This window comes from Anastrepha obliqua, chromosome 3 (genome assembly GCF_027943255.1).
Source record: "Anastrepha obliqua isolate idAnaObli1 chromosome 3, idAnaObli1_1.0, whole genome shotgun sequence".
In the NCBI taxonomy this organism is placed as follows: domain Eukaryota; kingdom Metazoa; phylum Arthropoda; class Insecta; order Diptera; family Tephritidae; genus Anastrepha; species Anastrepha obliqua.
In genome coordinates this window covers 52,141,901-52,157,855 of record NC_072894.1, presented here as the reverse complement: position 1 = coordinate 52,157,855, position 15,955 = coordinate 52,141,901, and the positions used below count along the sequence as shown (strand labels likewise).

At 37.7% G+C, this 15,955-nt stretch overlaps 2 protein-coding genes across 2 annotated transcripts; one reads left to right on the top strand and one right to left on the bottom strand.

Moving 5' to 3' along the window:
- Positions 1-5,072: 5,072 nt before the first annotated feature.
- LOC129240822 (serine protease 1-like) lies at positions 5,073-6,061 on the top strand. The gene is made up of 2 exons (XM_054876834.1): positions 5,073-5,334; positions 5,449-6,061. The coding sequence occupies exons 1-2, from the start codon at positions 5,078-5,080 to the stop codon at positions 6,011-6,013; spliced, it is 822 nt and encodes a 273-aa protein (XP_054732809.1). The 5' UTR covers positions 5,073-5,077; the 3' UTR covers positions 6,014-6,061.
- Positions 6,062-7,350: 1,289 nt separating this feature from the next.
- Positions 7,351-15,199, bottom strand: LOC129240824 (chymotrypsin BI-like). The gene is made up of 3 exons (XM_054876835.1): positions 14,832-15,199; positions 13,860-14,035; positions 7,351-8,024 (listed from the first exon to the last, which is right to left on the bottom strand). Exons 1-3 carry the CDS (start codon positions 15,197-15,199, stop codon positions 7,351-7,353), a joined length of 1,218 nt encoding a protein of 405 aa, XP_054732810.1.
- Between the last annotated feature and the right edge of the window lie 756 nt (positions 15,200-15,955).

The following is a 15,955-nucleotide window of genomic DNA, read 5'->3' as shown; positions in this document are numbered from 1 at the left end:
CTTGCTGAAGAACTGTTTGTGTCTCGCTGAGCCTCTTAAAACTATATTTAATAAATCGTTGTCCTCCGGTTTATTTGTTGACGATTGGAAATTTACTTCCGTTACGCCTATATTTAAGAGTGGAAATAAAAACGATGTTAGCAATTACAGTCCGATTTCGAAGCTTTCGTCTGCCTCAAAACTTTTTGAGATAACTGTGAATGATAAGTTATATTTTGCTGTCAAAGGCCTAACCAGCATGGTTTCGTTGCAAGTCGCTCCACTGTCACTAATTTGTCTATTTTCAATGATTACTGCATCTCACCCTTCCAGAACAGATCTCAAGTTGATACAATTTATACAGACTTATCTAAAGCGTTTGGCAAAGTATCGCACCGAATACTCTTGTCAAAGCTTGCATCATTGGGTATGCACTCCACGTTTTTGTCGTGGATCAAAACGTATTTGTCCACTAGGCACTGCGTTGAAGCCGTTGATAATACGACATCCCGTGCATTTATTGCGTCCTCTGGTGTCCCCCAGGGAAGTATTCTAGGACCCCTTCTCTTTATTCTCTTTAGTAACGATATTGGTTCATGATTTTCTTTTGCTGATCACTTGTTGTATGCTGATGATCTTAAAATATTTGAGGTGATTAACAGTCTTAGTGACTCTGAAAAGCTGTCCAGAAATTGGCTTCTCGAGAATCAACTACGGGGTGAATACTTCGATTCCTAGGGCATGTGCAGATTTAAATATGTTTTCCAATTCTTCTGGTGCTGATTTTACATGACCGTATGGCATCTTAGTAAACCATCTTCAATCGTTTTTTTCTTAGTAACTATTAAACTATTGTACATTAGCTTAAAATAGTCTGTAAAAATACGTTCACATATAAGTAGATGATCTACTTTTTCGCTCTTAACTCAAAATCCGTAATTAAAAATTGCGATTTCCCATACAAAATTTCTCTCCCAAAATCTGAGATTATAAAATAATTCTAGATAATAACGACACTTTTTGACACACAACCCTGTATTATCTATAATTATTATTACGAATGTAAGGAGAAACATAAAAATAAAAACTAAATCAAATGGATGTCGGCAAAGAAAACAGATCCGTAAACATAATTCTATTAAAATCTTTGTTAAATATTATTAATTAGGGATTAATTTTACAGAAAAAAGCGTGTGTCCATAAACGTTTTGCCCTCTTATTACTTATTATAAAATGTAATATATATACAATATCCCACGCGCATTGCTGCCATAATTTTTTGCAACCTCAGTAAACGTCGCATATGGATTTTCGCCAACTACTAATAATAGCAGCCAATTGCGCCATTAAATTAGCTATTCTCTCTTCTTGTATTTTCTTCATATCGTTAGTAATAATTACAGAAACCAAAAACACCGAAATATTCCACCAAAATAATTTCTATGAAGAAAAACCTCTCAAATCAGTATTGACAGCTGATTGTCAATTTTGCAGGTAATCTGCCAGATGTGAACAGCTAGGTTAATTTGGTGGATTTATAGGTGATTAATGTATATGTGAACGTATTAATGTATATGTGAATATATTATATTCAAAGTCAAATAAATAAATAAATAAAATAAAGATTCATTGGCAGCGACACTCACTTAACAGGCGAGTTGCATTTCATTAAGAAGCAAATAAAAACTGATAAAATGTTGAGATAATCTCAACATTCCCGTCTTATTTCCCAATAATTTAATCCAAAACGTTTAGTACTCTTTATAGAGGGTACGGCACTCGAAGTGTAACCAACATCACAGCGCTCGCGTAGCTGATGCAGGAGCATCAAATGGCGAAAGAAGTGAAAATATCTGATCATGCCATCCACCGCATAATGAAAAATGATCTTATAGTCAAGCCTTACAAGATCCAAACGGCGCATGATCTCACACCAAAGCAGCAACTAGTCAGACTTGAGAAAGCGAAGGAGTTATTTCGCTTGGCCGAAAGCGGTAAATTTCCGAACACTTTGTTTTATGACGAGAAATTTTTCAAATTTAGTAATTCGTAAACTCCCGAAACGATAGGATTTATTTGACCGACCGTTCATACGAGAAGAGTCACCGATTGGCCACCAATTCTTTAAGAATTGAGTGTACATCCGCCATTTTAAATGATTAAAATAAAAAAAAAATTTGTTTTAATATATAAACTGTATGCCTATTTTGAAAAAAGTATATTGGCATCCTCGTTTTAAATAATTTTAATAAAAATCAGAGAAAATATGGCCGTTTACAGGTATCTGTCCCCTTAACGGGAAGCCCAACATTTTTTCTAAATTTCCATTTGACAGTGCCCGATTGTTGCGCCAACCACTTATCACAAGGAGGATAGGGCGTACCATTTACAGGCAAGTGCTCGGTACGTCCAAGGAATTCTTTAAGGTGTTATATATTGACCAATATTTTATATATAACGTATGAAATCAACACGCTTACCAAACTGGAAAATCATATGAAACAGCCTTACACGATCTTGTTCGCAAGATTGAAGCCGGGCTGGAAGCTGATGAATACACAATGGGCGTGCTCGTGGACATTAAGGGGGCTTTTGATAATGCCACTTTCGGCTCGATATGTTCTTCTGCCGAACGACACGGAGTTAATCAAGCCATTATAAAATGGATATATTCCATGTTCTCTGAGAGGCTGTTAACCGCTGGTGGGAGCAGTGCCGAACAAATCATAGTCAGGGCCAAGCAAGGATGTCCCCAAGGGGGTGTTCTTTCTCCGCTGCTGTGATGCTTCGTCGTAGACTTTCTATTAGTGGAGATGCAGGAACTCGGTTTTCACGTCCAAGCATATGCGGACGATGTCTGTGCGCTAACATCGGATAAATCCTTAAGGAGGCTTACTTTCGTACAAAGCAGAGGATTCTTGACAAAATCGATGATTGGTGCATGAGACAAGGTCTTTCCGTTAACCCGAACAAAACAACCATAGTCTTATTTACGAGAAAACGGAAATTGGATGGGCTCAGTCTTCCAACACTGAAAGGTGTGACACTTGGTCTTTCCAACGAAGTTAAATATCTAGGAGTAATCTTGGATAAGAAGCTGACTTGGGAGACACACGTTTCACTGAAGGGGAATCGTGCATTCAAGATTTTTCAGCAATGCCGTAGAGCCTTTGGTAAAACCTGGGGTCTGAAACCTGCTGTGGTCCTATGGATATACAAAGCACTTATCCGACCAATCATCACTTACGCTTCTGTGGTCTGGTGGCGACGGAGCATGGTTAAGTCCACAATCCGGGAACTATACAGGCTGCATAGAAGTGTATGTTTATGCATCACGGGTGCCATGAGTACAACCTCTGGTGATGCCCTAAATGCTATGCTTGATTTGCTCCCCATGGATCTTAAGATACAGCAGGAAGCAATAAAAGCAATGTGTAGACTCCATAAATATGGTTTCTGACACGAAGATGGAACTTCGGGACACAGAGAAATCTTTAAGTTGCTATCGGAGCAGTATCCACTGTTTCTGGCACCTAATTGCGTGAACAATGGAGCAATCCAGAATGCATGCAGGAAGGTTTGACGGATCGATCTTTACCGATGGCTCCAACGATGAAATAGGGTCTGGAGACGGATGGTACTTAAACGATAGTAATAAGTATCACTATGCTGTGGGGGAAATGGCAGCTGTTTTCCAAACAGAAGTTTTAGCCATCCTGAAAGTAGCCGAATGGATAATCGAGAGGAGATGGAGCGGGAAACAGATTGGAGTCTTCAGTGACATTCAGGCTGCATTGAAGGCCCTGGAGAACGCGAAGCAAACCTCAAAGATTGTTCAAGAATGTAAGAAGAAGCTTAATTCTGTCGCAAGACAAAACAGGTTTGTACTTATATGGGTTCCGGGATACTCCGGTGTTCAAGGAAACGAAATCGCCGACGAATTGGCCAACCGTGGATCAGCGGTGCCCCCACTGGGGCCAGAGCCAATAATCGGGAATCAGTTCCGTAGGAATCAAGAATTGGATCTGCGATTATGTAGGCAATTTACATAAAGAGCGAGATGGTCCGGTCTAGAACACTGCAGAGCTGCAAAGTGTTTTGTGACAAGTCCGAACAGAAAACTATCAAACTTTCTACTAAAACATCATTACAGGACTCAGCCCATGGGGTCAGCATATGCCCACCATTGGAATCATCGAGGACACGGTATGCCTGTCATGCTCGGATGAGGCGGATAGCACTGAGCACTTTCTCTGTGAGTGACCTGCTTTTGCTAGAGCACGGCTACGAGTATTGGGTTCCGATGTCATGAGAATGAGTTATATTCGTTCTCTAAAACTGGAGGATATTTACAGATATGCCAAAGAATCTGGAAAATTCTCACAGGACTAACTATATCAATCTCTGTCTCTATTCTTTTCTATCTCTTTCTCTGATACTTTTCTCCTTCCCTCCTTGACTATCTACCCCCTTTCCAGAGATTTAAATACAATGGGCTTTTAGCCTTAGTGTTTTAGGAGCCACCAAATCTCCTGGTGCTCCTTGGCCCGACCTTTTCAAATTTAATTTTCAATTTCACGTATGTATATATCAAACAAATAAATTTTTCATTTTACAAGTTCATACAATCTGAAATTGACAATTTAAACCATCAAAGCCCACTAGAGCACAATTTGTTAGGCGTAAGGCCGTTACCACATTTTTCACACTATCTAACAAATAAGAGCGATGCTTCAAGAATATCTATCTAGGTTTAGAATACCCCGTGCGCTGCCGTTTTGCGTCATATAGTATATAGTGTCATTTAACGGGATTCCCAGCAATACAAGAAAAAAAGCGTTGTTGTTGTTACTCGTAGAGGTGCGGAAAGCTCATTTATTTGATAAGTCAATAGAATTTATGACCATCATGCTTATGGCCAGAAGCTTTTAAAATTAAAATAAATGGTAGACTGACGAATTATATATGACCTCTTCATTTACTACTGATAAATGTCTGCTATCTAAACAAATCTGAATCGGAGCTCCTTGAGTTTCCAAAATTTTGTATAAAAGCGTAGAGTTACAGAGGAGTAAATAACAGTTGTTTCCGCAGCACCATGAAGTTCTTAGTAGTTTTCGCACTCCTTTTGGCTACCACCTACGCCTCTCCGGTACTCTACCAGAGGAACTTGGTTGTTCCCGTATTGGATGACAGTTTGGAAGGACGTATTACCAATGGTGAAACCGCTTCCGCAGGCCAATTCCCATACCAAGTTGGACTTTCATTGAAATTGAGCTCTTCTTCGTCAGCATGGTGCGGTGGTTCTTTGATTGGTAACCAATGGGTCCTTACTGCTGCTCACTGTACCGATGGGTAAATAATAAATACCTAAATATATTCTTTATTTTATTTCGTATTTAATTTAGTAATTTGCTTACGAAGCATATATCTAATTTTATTTCTTATTTATTTCTTATTCTTCTACAGCGTTTCATCTGTCACCGTCTACTTGGGTGCCACTGTACGTACCTCGGCCGAGGCTACATACACTGTATCCAGCAGCGATATTATCATCCACGCCAGCTGGAATTCCAATACTTTGAAGAACGATATCTCTCTCATCAAAATTCCATCTGTTTCTTACTCCAGCAAAATTCAAGCCGTCGAATTGCCCGCTGTTGCCAGCTCCTACTCTACATATGCTGGAGAATCTGCCATTGCTTCAGGTTGGGGAAAAATCAGTGATTCCGCCACCAGTGTGACTAGCAACTTGCAATACGCCACCTTAAGCATTATTACCAACACTGTCTGTGCCCGCACTTATGGAACTTCGATTGTTACTTCTTCTAACATTTGCGTATCCACAACTGGTGGAGTTTCCACTTGCAACGGTGACTCAGGTGGCCCATTGGTGTTGGCTTCTTCGGGAGTACAGATCGGTTTAACTTCATTCGGTTCTTCAGCTGGCTGCGCTAAGGGTTATCCAGCTGCCTTCACCCGTTTGACCAGCTACCTTGACTGGATCAAGACCAACACTGGCATTTCTTACTAGATTTGTTGAACTCAATTGAAAACTAAATAAAATGACTTGCATACTTAAGTATTTTAGCATTTGAATTATTTCCCGTTTACGTTGGAGAGCTCATAGCCTAGGTACATATGTACCTATATGTAGCCTTATGTTCAAGTGTGGAAATAGTCATTACGTTATATTGCAGTTTACGGAATACGGAATGGCAAATCAATCGCCGCCCTTAAGGATTTACATATATTTCATTCCTATTTTAGTGTATGTTCAGGACATTCTATGCATGGATATGATTCTTCCTCTTCTTCTTCTTGGTTAGCACAATAAGCGTAAGACTGCTGGTGGTGATGCAGCAATGAGCGCCATTATTACAGTAAACTCGGACAGCCCGAACAGATTAAAACGAAGATCGTTGACAGTTTTTAAATAATAACTTATGAAACCTATAATCATGAAAAAAGATTTGGGACTTGACAACTTTCCTTAACGCTGATCATTTACCTTAAACGGAATTGTTACATCGATTACAATATTTTCTTGGAAGCCGGAAAACTATTTCAGTACACATGGGGAAGTAACGGAAAAACCAATTGTCGGAGAACATATGTTGATCCGCCATAGAATATTGATAAGGGAATCCCTGAGAGGAGCAGTTACTCATTTAAGCATAGAGTTTCAGAAGGAGGCAAATTTTATGCCCATTCGATTAGTAAAAAGTTGCTCACTTCTGTAAGAAAGAGCAAATACGTACACTAAAGAAACATGCGAGTCTATAGGACTACCGAAGAAGTAAGGAGTTTGTAAAGTGTGAAAGTGTTTGTCGGAGGAAGTTTATCCTTCTTAGTGTAATTAGAATCGTCAACGTTGGATCGGCGATCTGGTTTATAGCCTCTGAGTATTAATAACATTTTGGTTTCAGCACGTCTGTATCGTCGTCAATTTTACACCATTTTTCCGTCCGGAAGTTCGAGCATCGTGGATTTATTACCGGCACAGGCCTAGATATTTTGGCTTCAGAATGAATGTATCGCTGCAACTTTTTAGGTTTTGGTTTGCTGGATGGCCCCTATCCAAACCACTATATCAAAATAGTGAACTCTCCTAGGATTCTATATGAATTTTTGTACAAAAAGACCTGAGATCACTCGGATATTCGTATGAGTTGTTTTTTCCTGCTACAAAATTATTGCAAGGAAAAATGTTCCAGCAGAATATTGCAACTTCCCTCCAAGTCGCACTTTGCTCTTTGTAAGTCTGTTGGATACTAATGTCAATAAAAATACCATTGGAAATAATGAAAGAGAGAACCATTTTTCAACAATAATAAATCACTATTACCTATATTTACAACTAAAGTCTTTTCACAAAAATAAATATTTTCGATAAGTTTTTGGTGTTGAATAACGCACTTTTTCACGTAGCGACCATGGCGTAGATGAAGTATGTCCGACCCAAGAGGGACGTTTCTGTCGTGCTGTCATAATTTGTGGTAGCTCCTCTATATTATCGATCCACTCTTCGTCTTCCTCCGCTGCATCCTCATTAGTATATACATACTTTTTATGTTTCTTTTCATAGTCTTTTAAAATTTGTTTGAAAATTATCGTATTCGACGACAAATCCCACAAATCAATGCCTGCCTCATCACTAATCCAATCCAGATAGGAGGCGACTTTTGTAAATGCTGCCGGATAACCGAGGTCGCAACCATGTATGCTGCCAAAGGATGTCAAGCCGATGAGTATACGCTTATTCGTATACTTACGACGCACAACCAATGGACCACCGGAGTCGCCATTGCAGGTGGAACGCGCATATTTACCGCTCGTACAAATATTCGTATTGCGAAATGATAGTGGAAAACTACGTTTACAGGTTCCACCGTCAATAACTCGCAGTTTAACGTATCGCAGCACGTTGCTAATAGCATGTGAACCCATTGCATAGCGCCCCCAGCCCGATGCAATGGCCAACTTATTTTGAAAACTTTTATATTCATAACTCCGACTTGGCAATGGAATTGGATGAATACGTTCTGCAAAGGAAAAGAGAGGAGTAGTATAAAAATTATTTTGCATAGCTCACAAAATCCCGAGAAGGAGGAAGAGAATGAGTTGTAAGAGAATTAGTGCGTAATAGTTGAAAGAATTGGCTATTCCAATATCTTAGACACTTTCTTTTCATTTTTTATATTACTTTTTTATTGATTTAGCAGTAAATTTTTCAGCGAAATGTTGATTCAAACTTTTTGGTCCGAAGTTATTTGACGAGAATGAGTTTTGTTTTCAATAACATGGTTCCAATTCTATTGCAAATTATTTAACAATGGCGATAACCGACTTTCTAGTTTTACCTAAAATGAATCAAGATTCGTTAGCAGCGACAGTCTCTTAACAGGAGAGTTACATTTCAGCAAGAAACAAATAAAAAATTAATAAAATGTTGAGATAATCTCAATATTCCCGCCTTATTTCCCAATAATTTAATCCAAAACGTTTAGTACTCTTTATAGAGGGAACGACACTTGAAGTGTAACCAACATCAGACCGCTCGCCCAGCTGATGCACGGGCATCAGCTGTCTTTTAGTTGACTAAATGACAGTCCAGAGTATTGTTTACAAAAGTACGGGAGCATTTTGCCGAAAGTAAACGCGAAAAATCAAACTCAGTAATGGATTTCAAACATAGTAGTGTGATTGCATTATATTTGGCTGGAAAATCACAATCAGCGATTGTTCGTGAGCTCGAGAACCCTTAAGCACCATTACTAGTTACAATGATACTGGTAGCATCGCGAAACGTCATGGAGGAGGTTATCAAGCGACTGCAACGTCACGTGAAATGGTTCAAAAAGTGAAGAAGCGATTTCAGCGAAATACCCGACGAAGTGCCAATCAAATGGCGAAAGAAGTGAAAATATCTGATCATGGCATCCGCCGTATAATGAAAAATGATCTCATACTCAAGCCTTACAAGATCCTAACGGCGCATGATCTCACACCAAAACAGCAACAGCGGTAAATTTCCGAACATTTTGTTTTCTGACGAGAAATTTTTCAAATTTAGCCATTTGCAAACTCCCGAAACGATAGGATTTATTTGACCGACCGTTCATACGAGAATTTGAGTCATCGATTGGCCACCAGGAGGCAGCACCCGCCACAGGTAATGGTTTGGGTCGCTGTAACCGCAGATGGGTGCCCTCCAATAGTTTTCATCGAGCCTGGCGGCAAGGTACATGCGAAATATTATGGGAAAAGTATTCTGGAGGTTACTTTGAAGCCGTTAGTAGACAAACATTTCGGTGGCAGACAATGGACGTTTCAACCGTCTCGCAGAACTCAAGTGAACCAAGAATGGCTAAAAAACAACGTTCCGAACTTCATAACTTCCACACAATGGCTTCCCAATTGGGCCATTTTGGGAAGCAAGGTCCGAACTAAAAGATTCACCAGTCTCGAGGTGCTGAAAAAAGCTATTGTCCGCGAGTGCGCCAAAATACCCGCAAGTCACATTCGGGCAGCTTGCGATTCGTTTCTGGACCATCTCAAGGCCATAGTCAAGGCTAATTGGTTCTTAATTTTGTATTTTTTTCACATATTTTTTACTTTGAATTGAATAAAAGTAATTTTCCAAACTAAATTTATGGCCTTTTTAATTGGTTACACTTCGATCCTGTAATATAATAAATGTAAAAGAAAAATGTTTTTTATATATTGCACTTTTTACACTAATAACACTCCGGATATTGAAATAGATAGAAAATAACGGTACTGAGGTTCATGAACTATTTGATCTTGGACAATATTAGCATACAAAATATTACGAATTCGTAGTGGAGTCGGAGTCTAATGGCAGAAAGCAGAATTTGTGCTAATAAGAATGTTGAAAGTGTCAGCTGAGCTAATGAAGGTCAGCCTTTTTATTTAATTTTTTTATTGTATTAGTCAAAAAGTGTATGAATTGCACATCTTTTAGAGTTTACGTATTTAAGTTCTATAGCTTGTCGGCCGTATTAGCGTTCGCCAATGTGAAGATATAGTGGCCTGAGGTATTCTTCGTTCGCCTGTTAACGAAACTTAAAAAAGTATGTGGTACTGAATCTTGACGCGCATATTTATGTAGAAGACATAGATTTTTTAAATATTTTTCAAATACGAGTGAAATATTTAAAAAAATGTACCTATAATTTGTTCGATCTCATACATTTCTTGTGTTAGCATATCTATCTTCATTTATTTTCTGGAAAGTAAAATTCATGGATTCTCTACCAAAAACTTGCACCAGCTCATTGCTCATTGTTTATTAAGAAGTTTCCAGCCAATTGCAGCATCCCAGTGCTAGATCATTCGGCAGATTTTGTGCCAAATAAACTTCAATTAATATATTTTCTAAGATAAAGTCTGCTTTGAAGAGAGCAAAATTTAAGCACACGTCCTGAAATAGCTCGTAAAAGAAATTCTCCAACACAGCTTCGAACAATAGAATATTCGAGTATTGTCAAGAAATGCCAGCTAGTTTCGTTACTTAATAGCCACACCTCGTATAGCGACTGCCAAAACCTTCACTAAATGCTAATTTCAAAAGCATTTATCACTATGCACTGATGTGTGTACATATGTACCCGCTGAAAACTTACAAACTGGCGTTCATATAAATGGTACACGAGCCTTTCTGTGTAACTTTCTTTACTAGAGTTAAGGAAAGGAAAACAATTATTTAATTACACTGGATCACAAATTTCAACTTTTTTTCTGCACCAGAGACGCCGTTATGAAATTCCTATGTAAAATCACCGTCTGATTCCGAAAATCAAGGTTATTTTTTATTCTATGGTAACGTTTTTGAGATATTTACGAATTACCGTTATTTCAAAAAAACAAAAAATTGGGCCCACTTAATCATATATATCTCGAAAACGAATTGAGCGATTCCAAAACCGTTTAAAGCTTTTAAAAGGTAATAAAATTTCCTATAAACTGTGTGTAAAACACTTTTTGCTAGGCCCTGCAGATTCAAAGATAACGAACTATCATAACGGATTTTTTAAATTTTTTTAGTAAAAATATAAAAAAATTTGTACTTTGAGAGAAAGGATCTCGAAAACTTTTTACTTTTTCGTGTATTTTTTGTTTTTACTCTAAGCTCTGTTTTATTACAAAAAAAAATAAACTTTGATTAAACAAAATCGATGAACTAATACAAAAGTTACAAGCATTCAAGTAAATATATCCATATAGTAAAACTTAAGTACCCTACAAATAGTAGCATATGTACATATGATTCTGTCATATGTACATATGATTCTTAAACTATCTATTTAGGCGACATATGAAATTTATTACACCAATGAAGAGGAGGGAACCAACTTGCCATTCAACGGACTGCTATATTTGTACTACAAAAGTATTTGGGGTTGGAAAGTCAAGAAAAGTAACCTATGCGAGCGTATCTACAGTGTCATTACCAGAACTAAATTCAACGGAAGCTACATTGCCAGAATCAAATTTAACTTTAGTTTCGGCTCCAGTTTCATTGTCAACAGCAGTATCTGATTACGCGGCATCATGTTGTACTGAATTGCAAACGGAAAACGAAAGAAACCCTTTGTCACAAGCACAACTCAATGATTGGATAAGGGATTTGGAATTGTCAAAAGAAAAGGCCAAACTACACGCCTCTCGTATGCAACAATTTAAATTTGTTTCATCCGGTGTTAAGGTAACATATTATATGACTCGTCACGAACAATTCTCCCAGTACTATACGAAGAAGGACAGTGTTTGTTATTGCAAAAACATTGCTGGTCTATTTAAACAGTTTGGTGAACCATATGATTCAAAAGAGTGGCGATTGTTCATAGACGGCAATTAATTAAGTTTAAAGGCCGTATTATTGCATATTGGCAACCAAAAGCCATCTATCCCGATCGCGCATGCAGTAAATGCGAAGGAAACATATGAGACAATGCAAAAATTGCTTGAATTAATTAAATACGAAGAACATGATTGAAAAATATGTACCGATCTAAAAGTCGTTGGAAAGCTATGTGGTCTACAACCTGGATACACAAAATACTGTTGCTTTCTATGCAAATGAGATAGCCGAGCACGTCAAGACCACTACATCATAAAGGATTGGCCAGAACGAATCGCGTTTCAAGTTGGGGTGGATAACATAAAATACTCATACTCCGCTCCACATCAAGATCGGCCTTATCAAAAACTTTGTCAAGGCTTTGGACAAAGAAGGCGAAGCTTTTCATTATTTGAAAACAATCTTTCCACAGATTTCAGAAGCAAAAATAAAGGAAGGGATTTTTGTGGGGCCGCAAATAAGGAAAATAATGGTCAATACCCATTTCAAAGAACTATTGTCACCAGTGGAGGCAGCGGCGTGGGACTCTTTTGAAAAGGTCGTTACTTCTTTTTTAGGCAAACACAAAAGTCCTTCGAGCTGATAGAGAACGATTTAATCAAAAACAATGCGGAAATGGGTAAATAAAAAACACATATAAGACCGTTATATATACAATATATATATATATGTATATAAGACCGTTTTCTCAGTTAACTTTAAAACTAAACAAAAAATGTTAAAGCAAATTTTTAAATTTACATGAGAATATATAGCTCTTAATCTAAATTTATTGCCCTGCTCCGAACAAACAAGAACGACCAAAATTTGTTCTGAATTGGAAGATTAACCCAGCCTAAGAAAATTATATGCTAATGTGTCACTTACGTATTTATCTAATTCCTTTTTTAATTTTCTTTCAGGAGTAAATATGTCTTTAAAAATTCATTTTATGCACTCCCATTTAAATTTTTTCCCGCAAAATCTTGGCGACGAAAGTGACGAGCATGGCGAAAGGTTTCACCAGCAAATGAAAATGATTGAAAGTCGGTATCAAGGATTCTGGGATGTCGCTATGATGGGTGACTACTGTTGGTTTCTCATAAGAGAAACCGATCCTTATATAAATAAGCGTCAAAACAAGACACATAACTTTTTCAATTATAAAATAAGATCATAGAGTTAAGACAGAATACATACAGTACATATGCTATTATTTGTAGGATACTTAAGTTTTACTATATGGATATATTTACTTGAATGCTTGTAACTTTTGTATTAGTTCATCGATTTTGTTTAATCAAAGTTTATTTTTTTTGTAATAAAACAGAGCTTAGAGTGAAAACAAAAAATACACGAAAAAGTAAAAAGTTTTCGAGATCCTTTCTCTCAAAGTACAATTTTTTTTATATTTTTACTAAAAAAATTTAAAAAATCCGTTATGATAGTTCGTTATCTTTGAATCTGCAGGGCCTAGCAAAAAGTGTTTTACACACAGTTTATAGGAAATTTTATTACCTTTTAAAAGCTTTAAACGGTTTTGGAATCGCTCAATTCGTTTTCGAGATATATATGATTAAGTGGGCCCAATTTTTTGTTTTTTTGAAATAACGGTAATTCGTAAATATCTCAAAAACGTTACCATAGAATAAAAAATAACCTTGATTTTCGGAATCAGACGGTGATTTTACATAGGAATTTCATAACGGCGTCTCTGGTGCATTTTGGCTGTAAACCAGTGTTATTAAACACAACTCTTATCTAACTAGCATTTGAGAAATTAGTTGGTCTCAAGGAAATGAAAACTGATTAAATAGTAATGAATGGGTGTGGCGCTAACTCTGCAAGTCATGTGTATCTGAAAGCCACGCATTCAATTTGAACTCTTCAATTAAATATTTAAAAATCATAATTTAAAAGAAAAGCATTTCTAAATACTCGAACTTAAACTCTTACTCTTTCAACTCTTGGCAAGCCTCCCTGTTGCGAATGGCTTTTAGTCACACAAATTTACCATTAAATTCGATGGGTACTGGCAAACGCACCAAAGCGATGTCATCTTTGAGTCGGCGAGGATTCCACGTTGGATATATAATGAAATTGCTACGCTTCACCATAATTCGCACTTGGCCCAATTCGTTAGCGTTTTTGATCTCATGCGCACCAAGAAAGACTAAAGCACGCTTCGCCCTAAGGAGGAGAGATGTGTAAATTATGCAGCGAGTAGATATTTCATCCGCACTAATATCGGGTGTTTTTTCTTTTTTTGAGAGCTTGAGAACTTAAAATGATATTAGGAAACATAAATAATGTTGGAATGAATAAAATGGAATATTATAACCAGGTAGATAATTTCATGGCATTTATGTTTTTAAATGATATTCGGCATATGTTTGCCTCGGCTACGAGTTGCATGTCCCATTCGATCAGTCCAATTTTTGACTACTTTTTACAAAAAATCTGGCCGTAAGGGGCCAATGGTGGCTTTAATATTGCAATAAATCGATTACTAAGCGCAGTGTATGGCAAGTTGCGCCGTCTTGCTGGACCCAAATGTCGACGATGTTTAGTTGATTAATTTTTGGAAACAAAAATTGAGTCAGCATGGCTTGATAGCGGTAGCAATTCACCGTATGGCAGCACCTTTCTCATTTCGAAGGAAATAAGGACTGATTACGCCGCCAGTGCTCTACGAGCTTGGCGAACAGATTTGTTATTATTTTTTTTTCTAAGTAAATTTACACAATTTGGAAGCGTCGTTCTGGTATTCAATGATCCATGATGACTTGCCGAAACCTTACTGAACAGAAATGCCAATACAGTTTGTCATTCTCAGCTGACAAACTATAGTTATTAATATCGATCGTTTTTATGCACCTAAAAAAACACCCGATATATTTACTTGAGTACATACATAGGCATGTAATTGTGCTTCTCTTAATAATCCAGCACAGATTTACAAACATACATATGTATGCGTACGTACATGTCCACACAATGCGCCGCAGTCAAGATGAACTCGTCCGAGATCAATGCACCACCGCACCAGTACAGACCCTTTGGCCGTTGCAATAACAAACCGACTTGATAGGGGAAACTATGCCGCTGTGCAACACTACCGCCAAAAATCCGATCCATTGCTTGTGCGCCACCATCCGGTGGCATATTTTCCTCCACAGGATCCGCTTCCAGGCTTAAAATCATGGGATCACTAGTAGAATATTCATTGAACCGTTCGTACATTGCTAAATACATTGGTTTCACTTGGCGCCAGCTGGTAGCAGCATAGCGCTCCACCAGACACGCCACTAGTAGTATTTGAAAAGCTGTTGATGTGCGATTATATGGAACCATCACTTTTTTTGTTTTTTGTTTATTACTTGAATTTTTTTATGGTTTTAATTGCGAGGCGAAAGGTGCTCACTGTGCCACCTATTTACGGTTGTTTTCAGTTGCGTATGTGGTTTTGTTGTTATTGTTGCTATTGTTATTGTAGCTATTTATGCACTTCAATGAGTTTAAATAGTGCAATTTTGGACCGCGATAGTGAAATGTAATTTGAACTTCCTTAGCTTAACTTTTACGAACTTTTTTTTAGTTACATGCAGACATACATATATGTATGTTTGTATACGTATATGTATATAAGTACACTAACTGCTGCTAAATCCACCGTTTAAAATTTTGTACCTCGTATACGAACCGTTACTGCGCATGCGCGCATTTCAACTGAGCACCGACCGCTTTGTGGCAGTCACTTTTATAAACTCCATAACGAAAAGTTACTCATTTGGATTAAAAGTATAAAAATTATGGAATTATAACTCGATACAGATTCCCTGTGAGTAGCAAATGTAAATAAATACGTATAAACAATCTGCTCCTCAACATGCCTGCATCCCTTCCATTCGCACAACACCGCAGCAACACTCTTTCGTGCTGAGCAAGTGAACTATGTATTTAGCGAGAGTAACTATTCCATTTCATTAGTTCGACACATTTTTCAATGAATTGAGGAATTGCTTGCTGTTGGGTGGTATTGGGCTGGCGGCTGGCTGGCTTTCAGCAGCTTGTCAAGATGGCGAAAATTGCGTCACTGTGTCTGCGGTA

What these genes read in the sequence shown, in the direction of transcription:
- LOC129240822 (XM_054876834.1), top strand. Translation starts at nt 5,078, where the DNA reads ATGAAGTTCTTAGTAGTTTTCGCACTCCTTTTGGCTACCACCTACGCC. An exon ending in GCTGCTCACTGTACCGATGG is followed by an intron (nt 5,335 to 5,448) that starts GTAAATAATAAA and finishes ATTCTTCTACAG; the next exon opens with CGTTTCATCTGTCACCGTCT.
- LOC129240824 (XM_054876835.1), bottom strand. Translation starts at nt 15,199, where the DNA reads ATGGTTCCATATAATCGCACATCAACAGCTTTTCAAATACTACTAGTG. An exon ending in GCGGCGCATTGTGTGGACAT is followed by an intron (nt 14,036 to 14,831) that starts GTACGTACGCAT and finishes TCTCCTCCTTAG; the next exon opens with GGCGAAGCGTGCTTTAGTCT. An exon ending in AGTACCCATCGAATTTAATG is followed by an intron (nt 8,025 to 13,859) that starts GTAAATTTGTGT and finishes TTTCCTTTGCAG; the next exon opens with AACGTATTCATCCAATTCCA.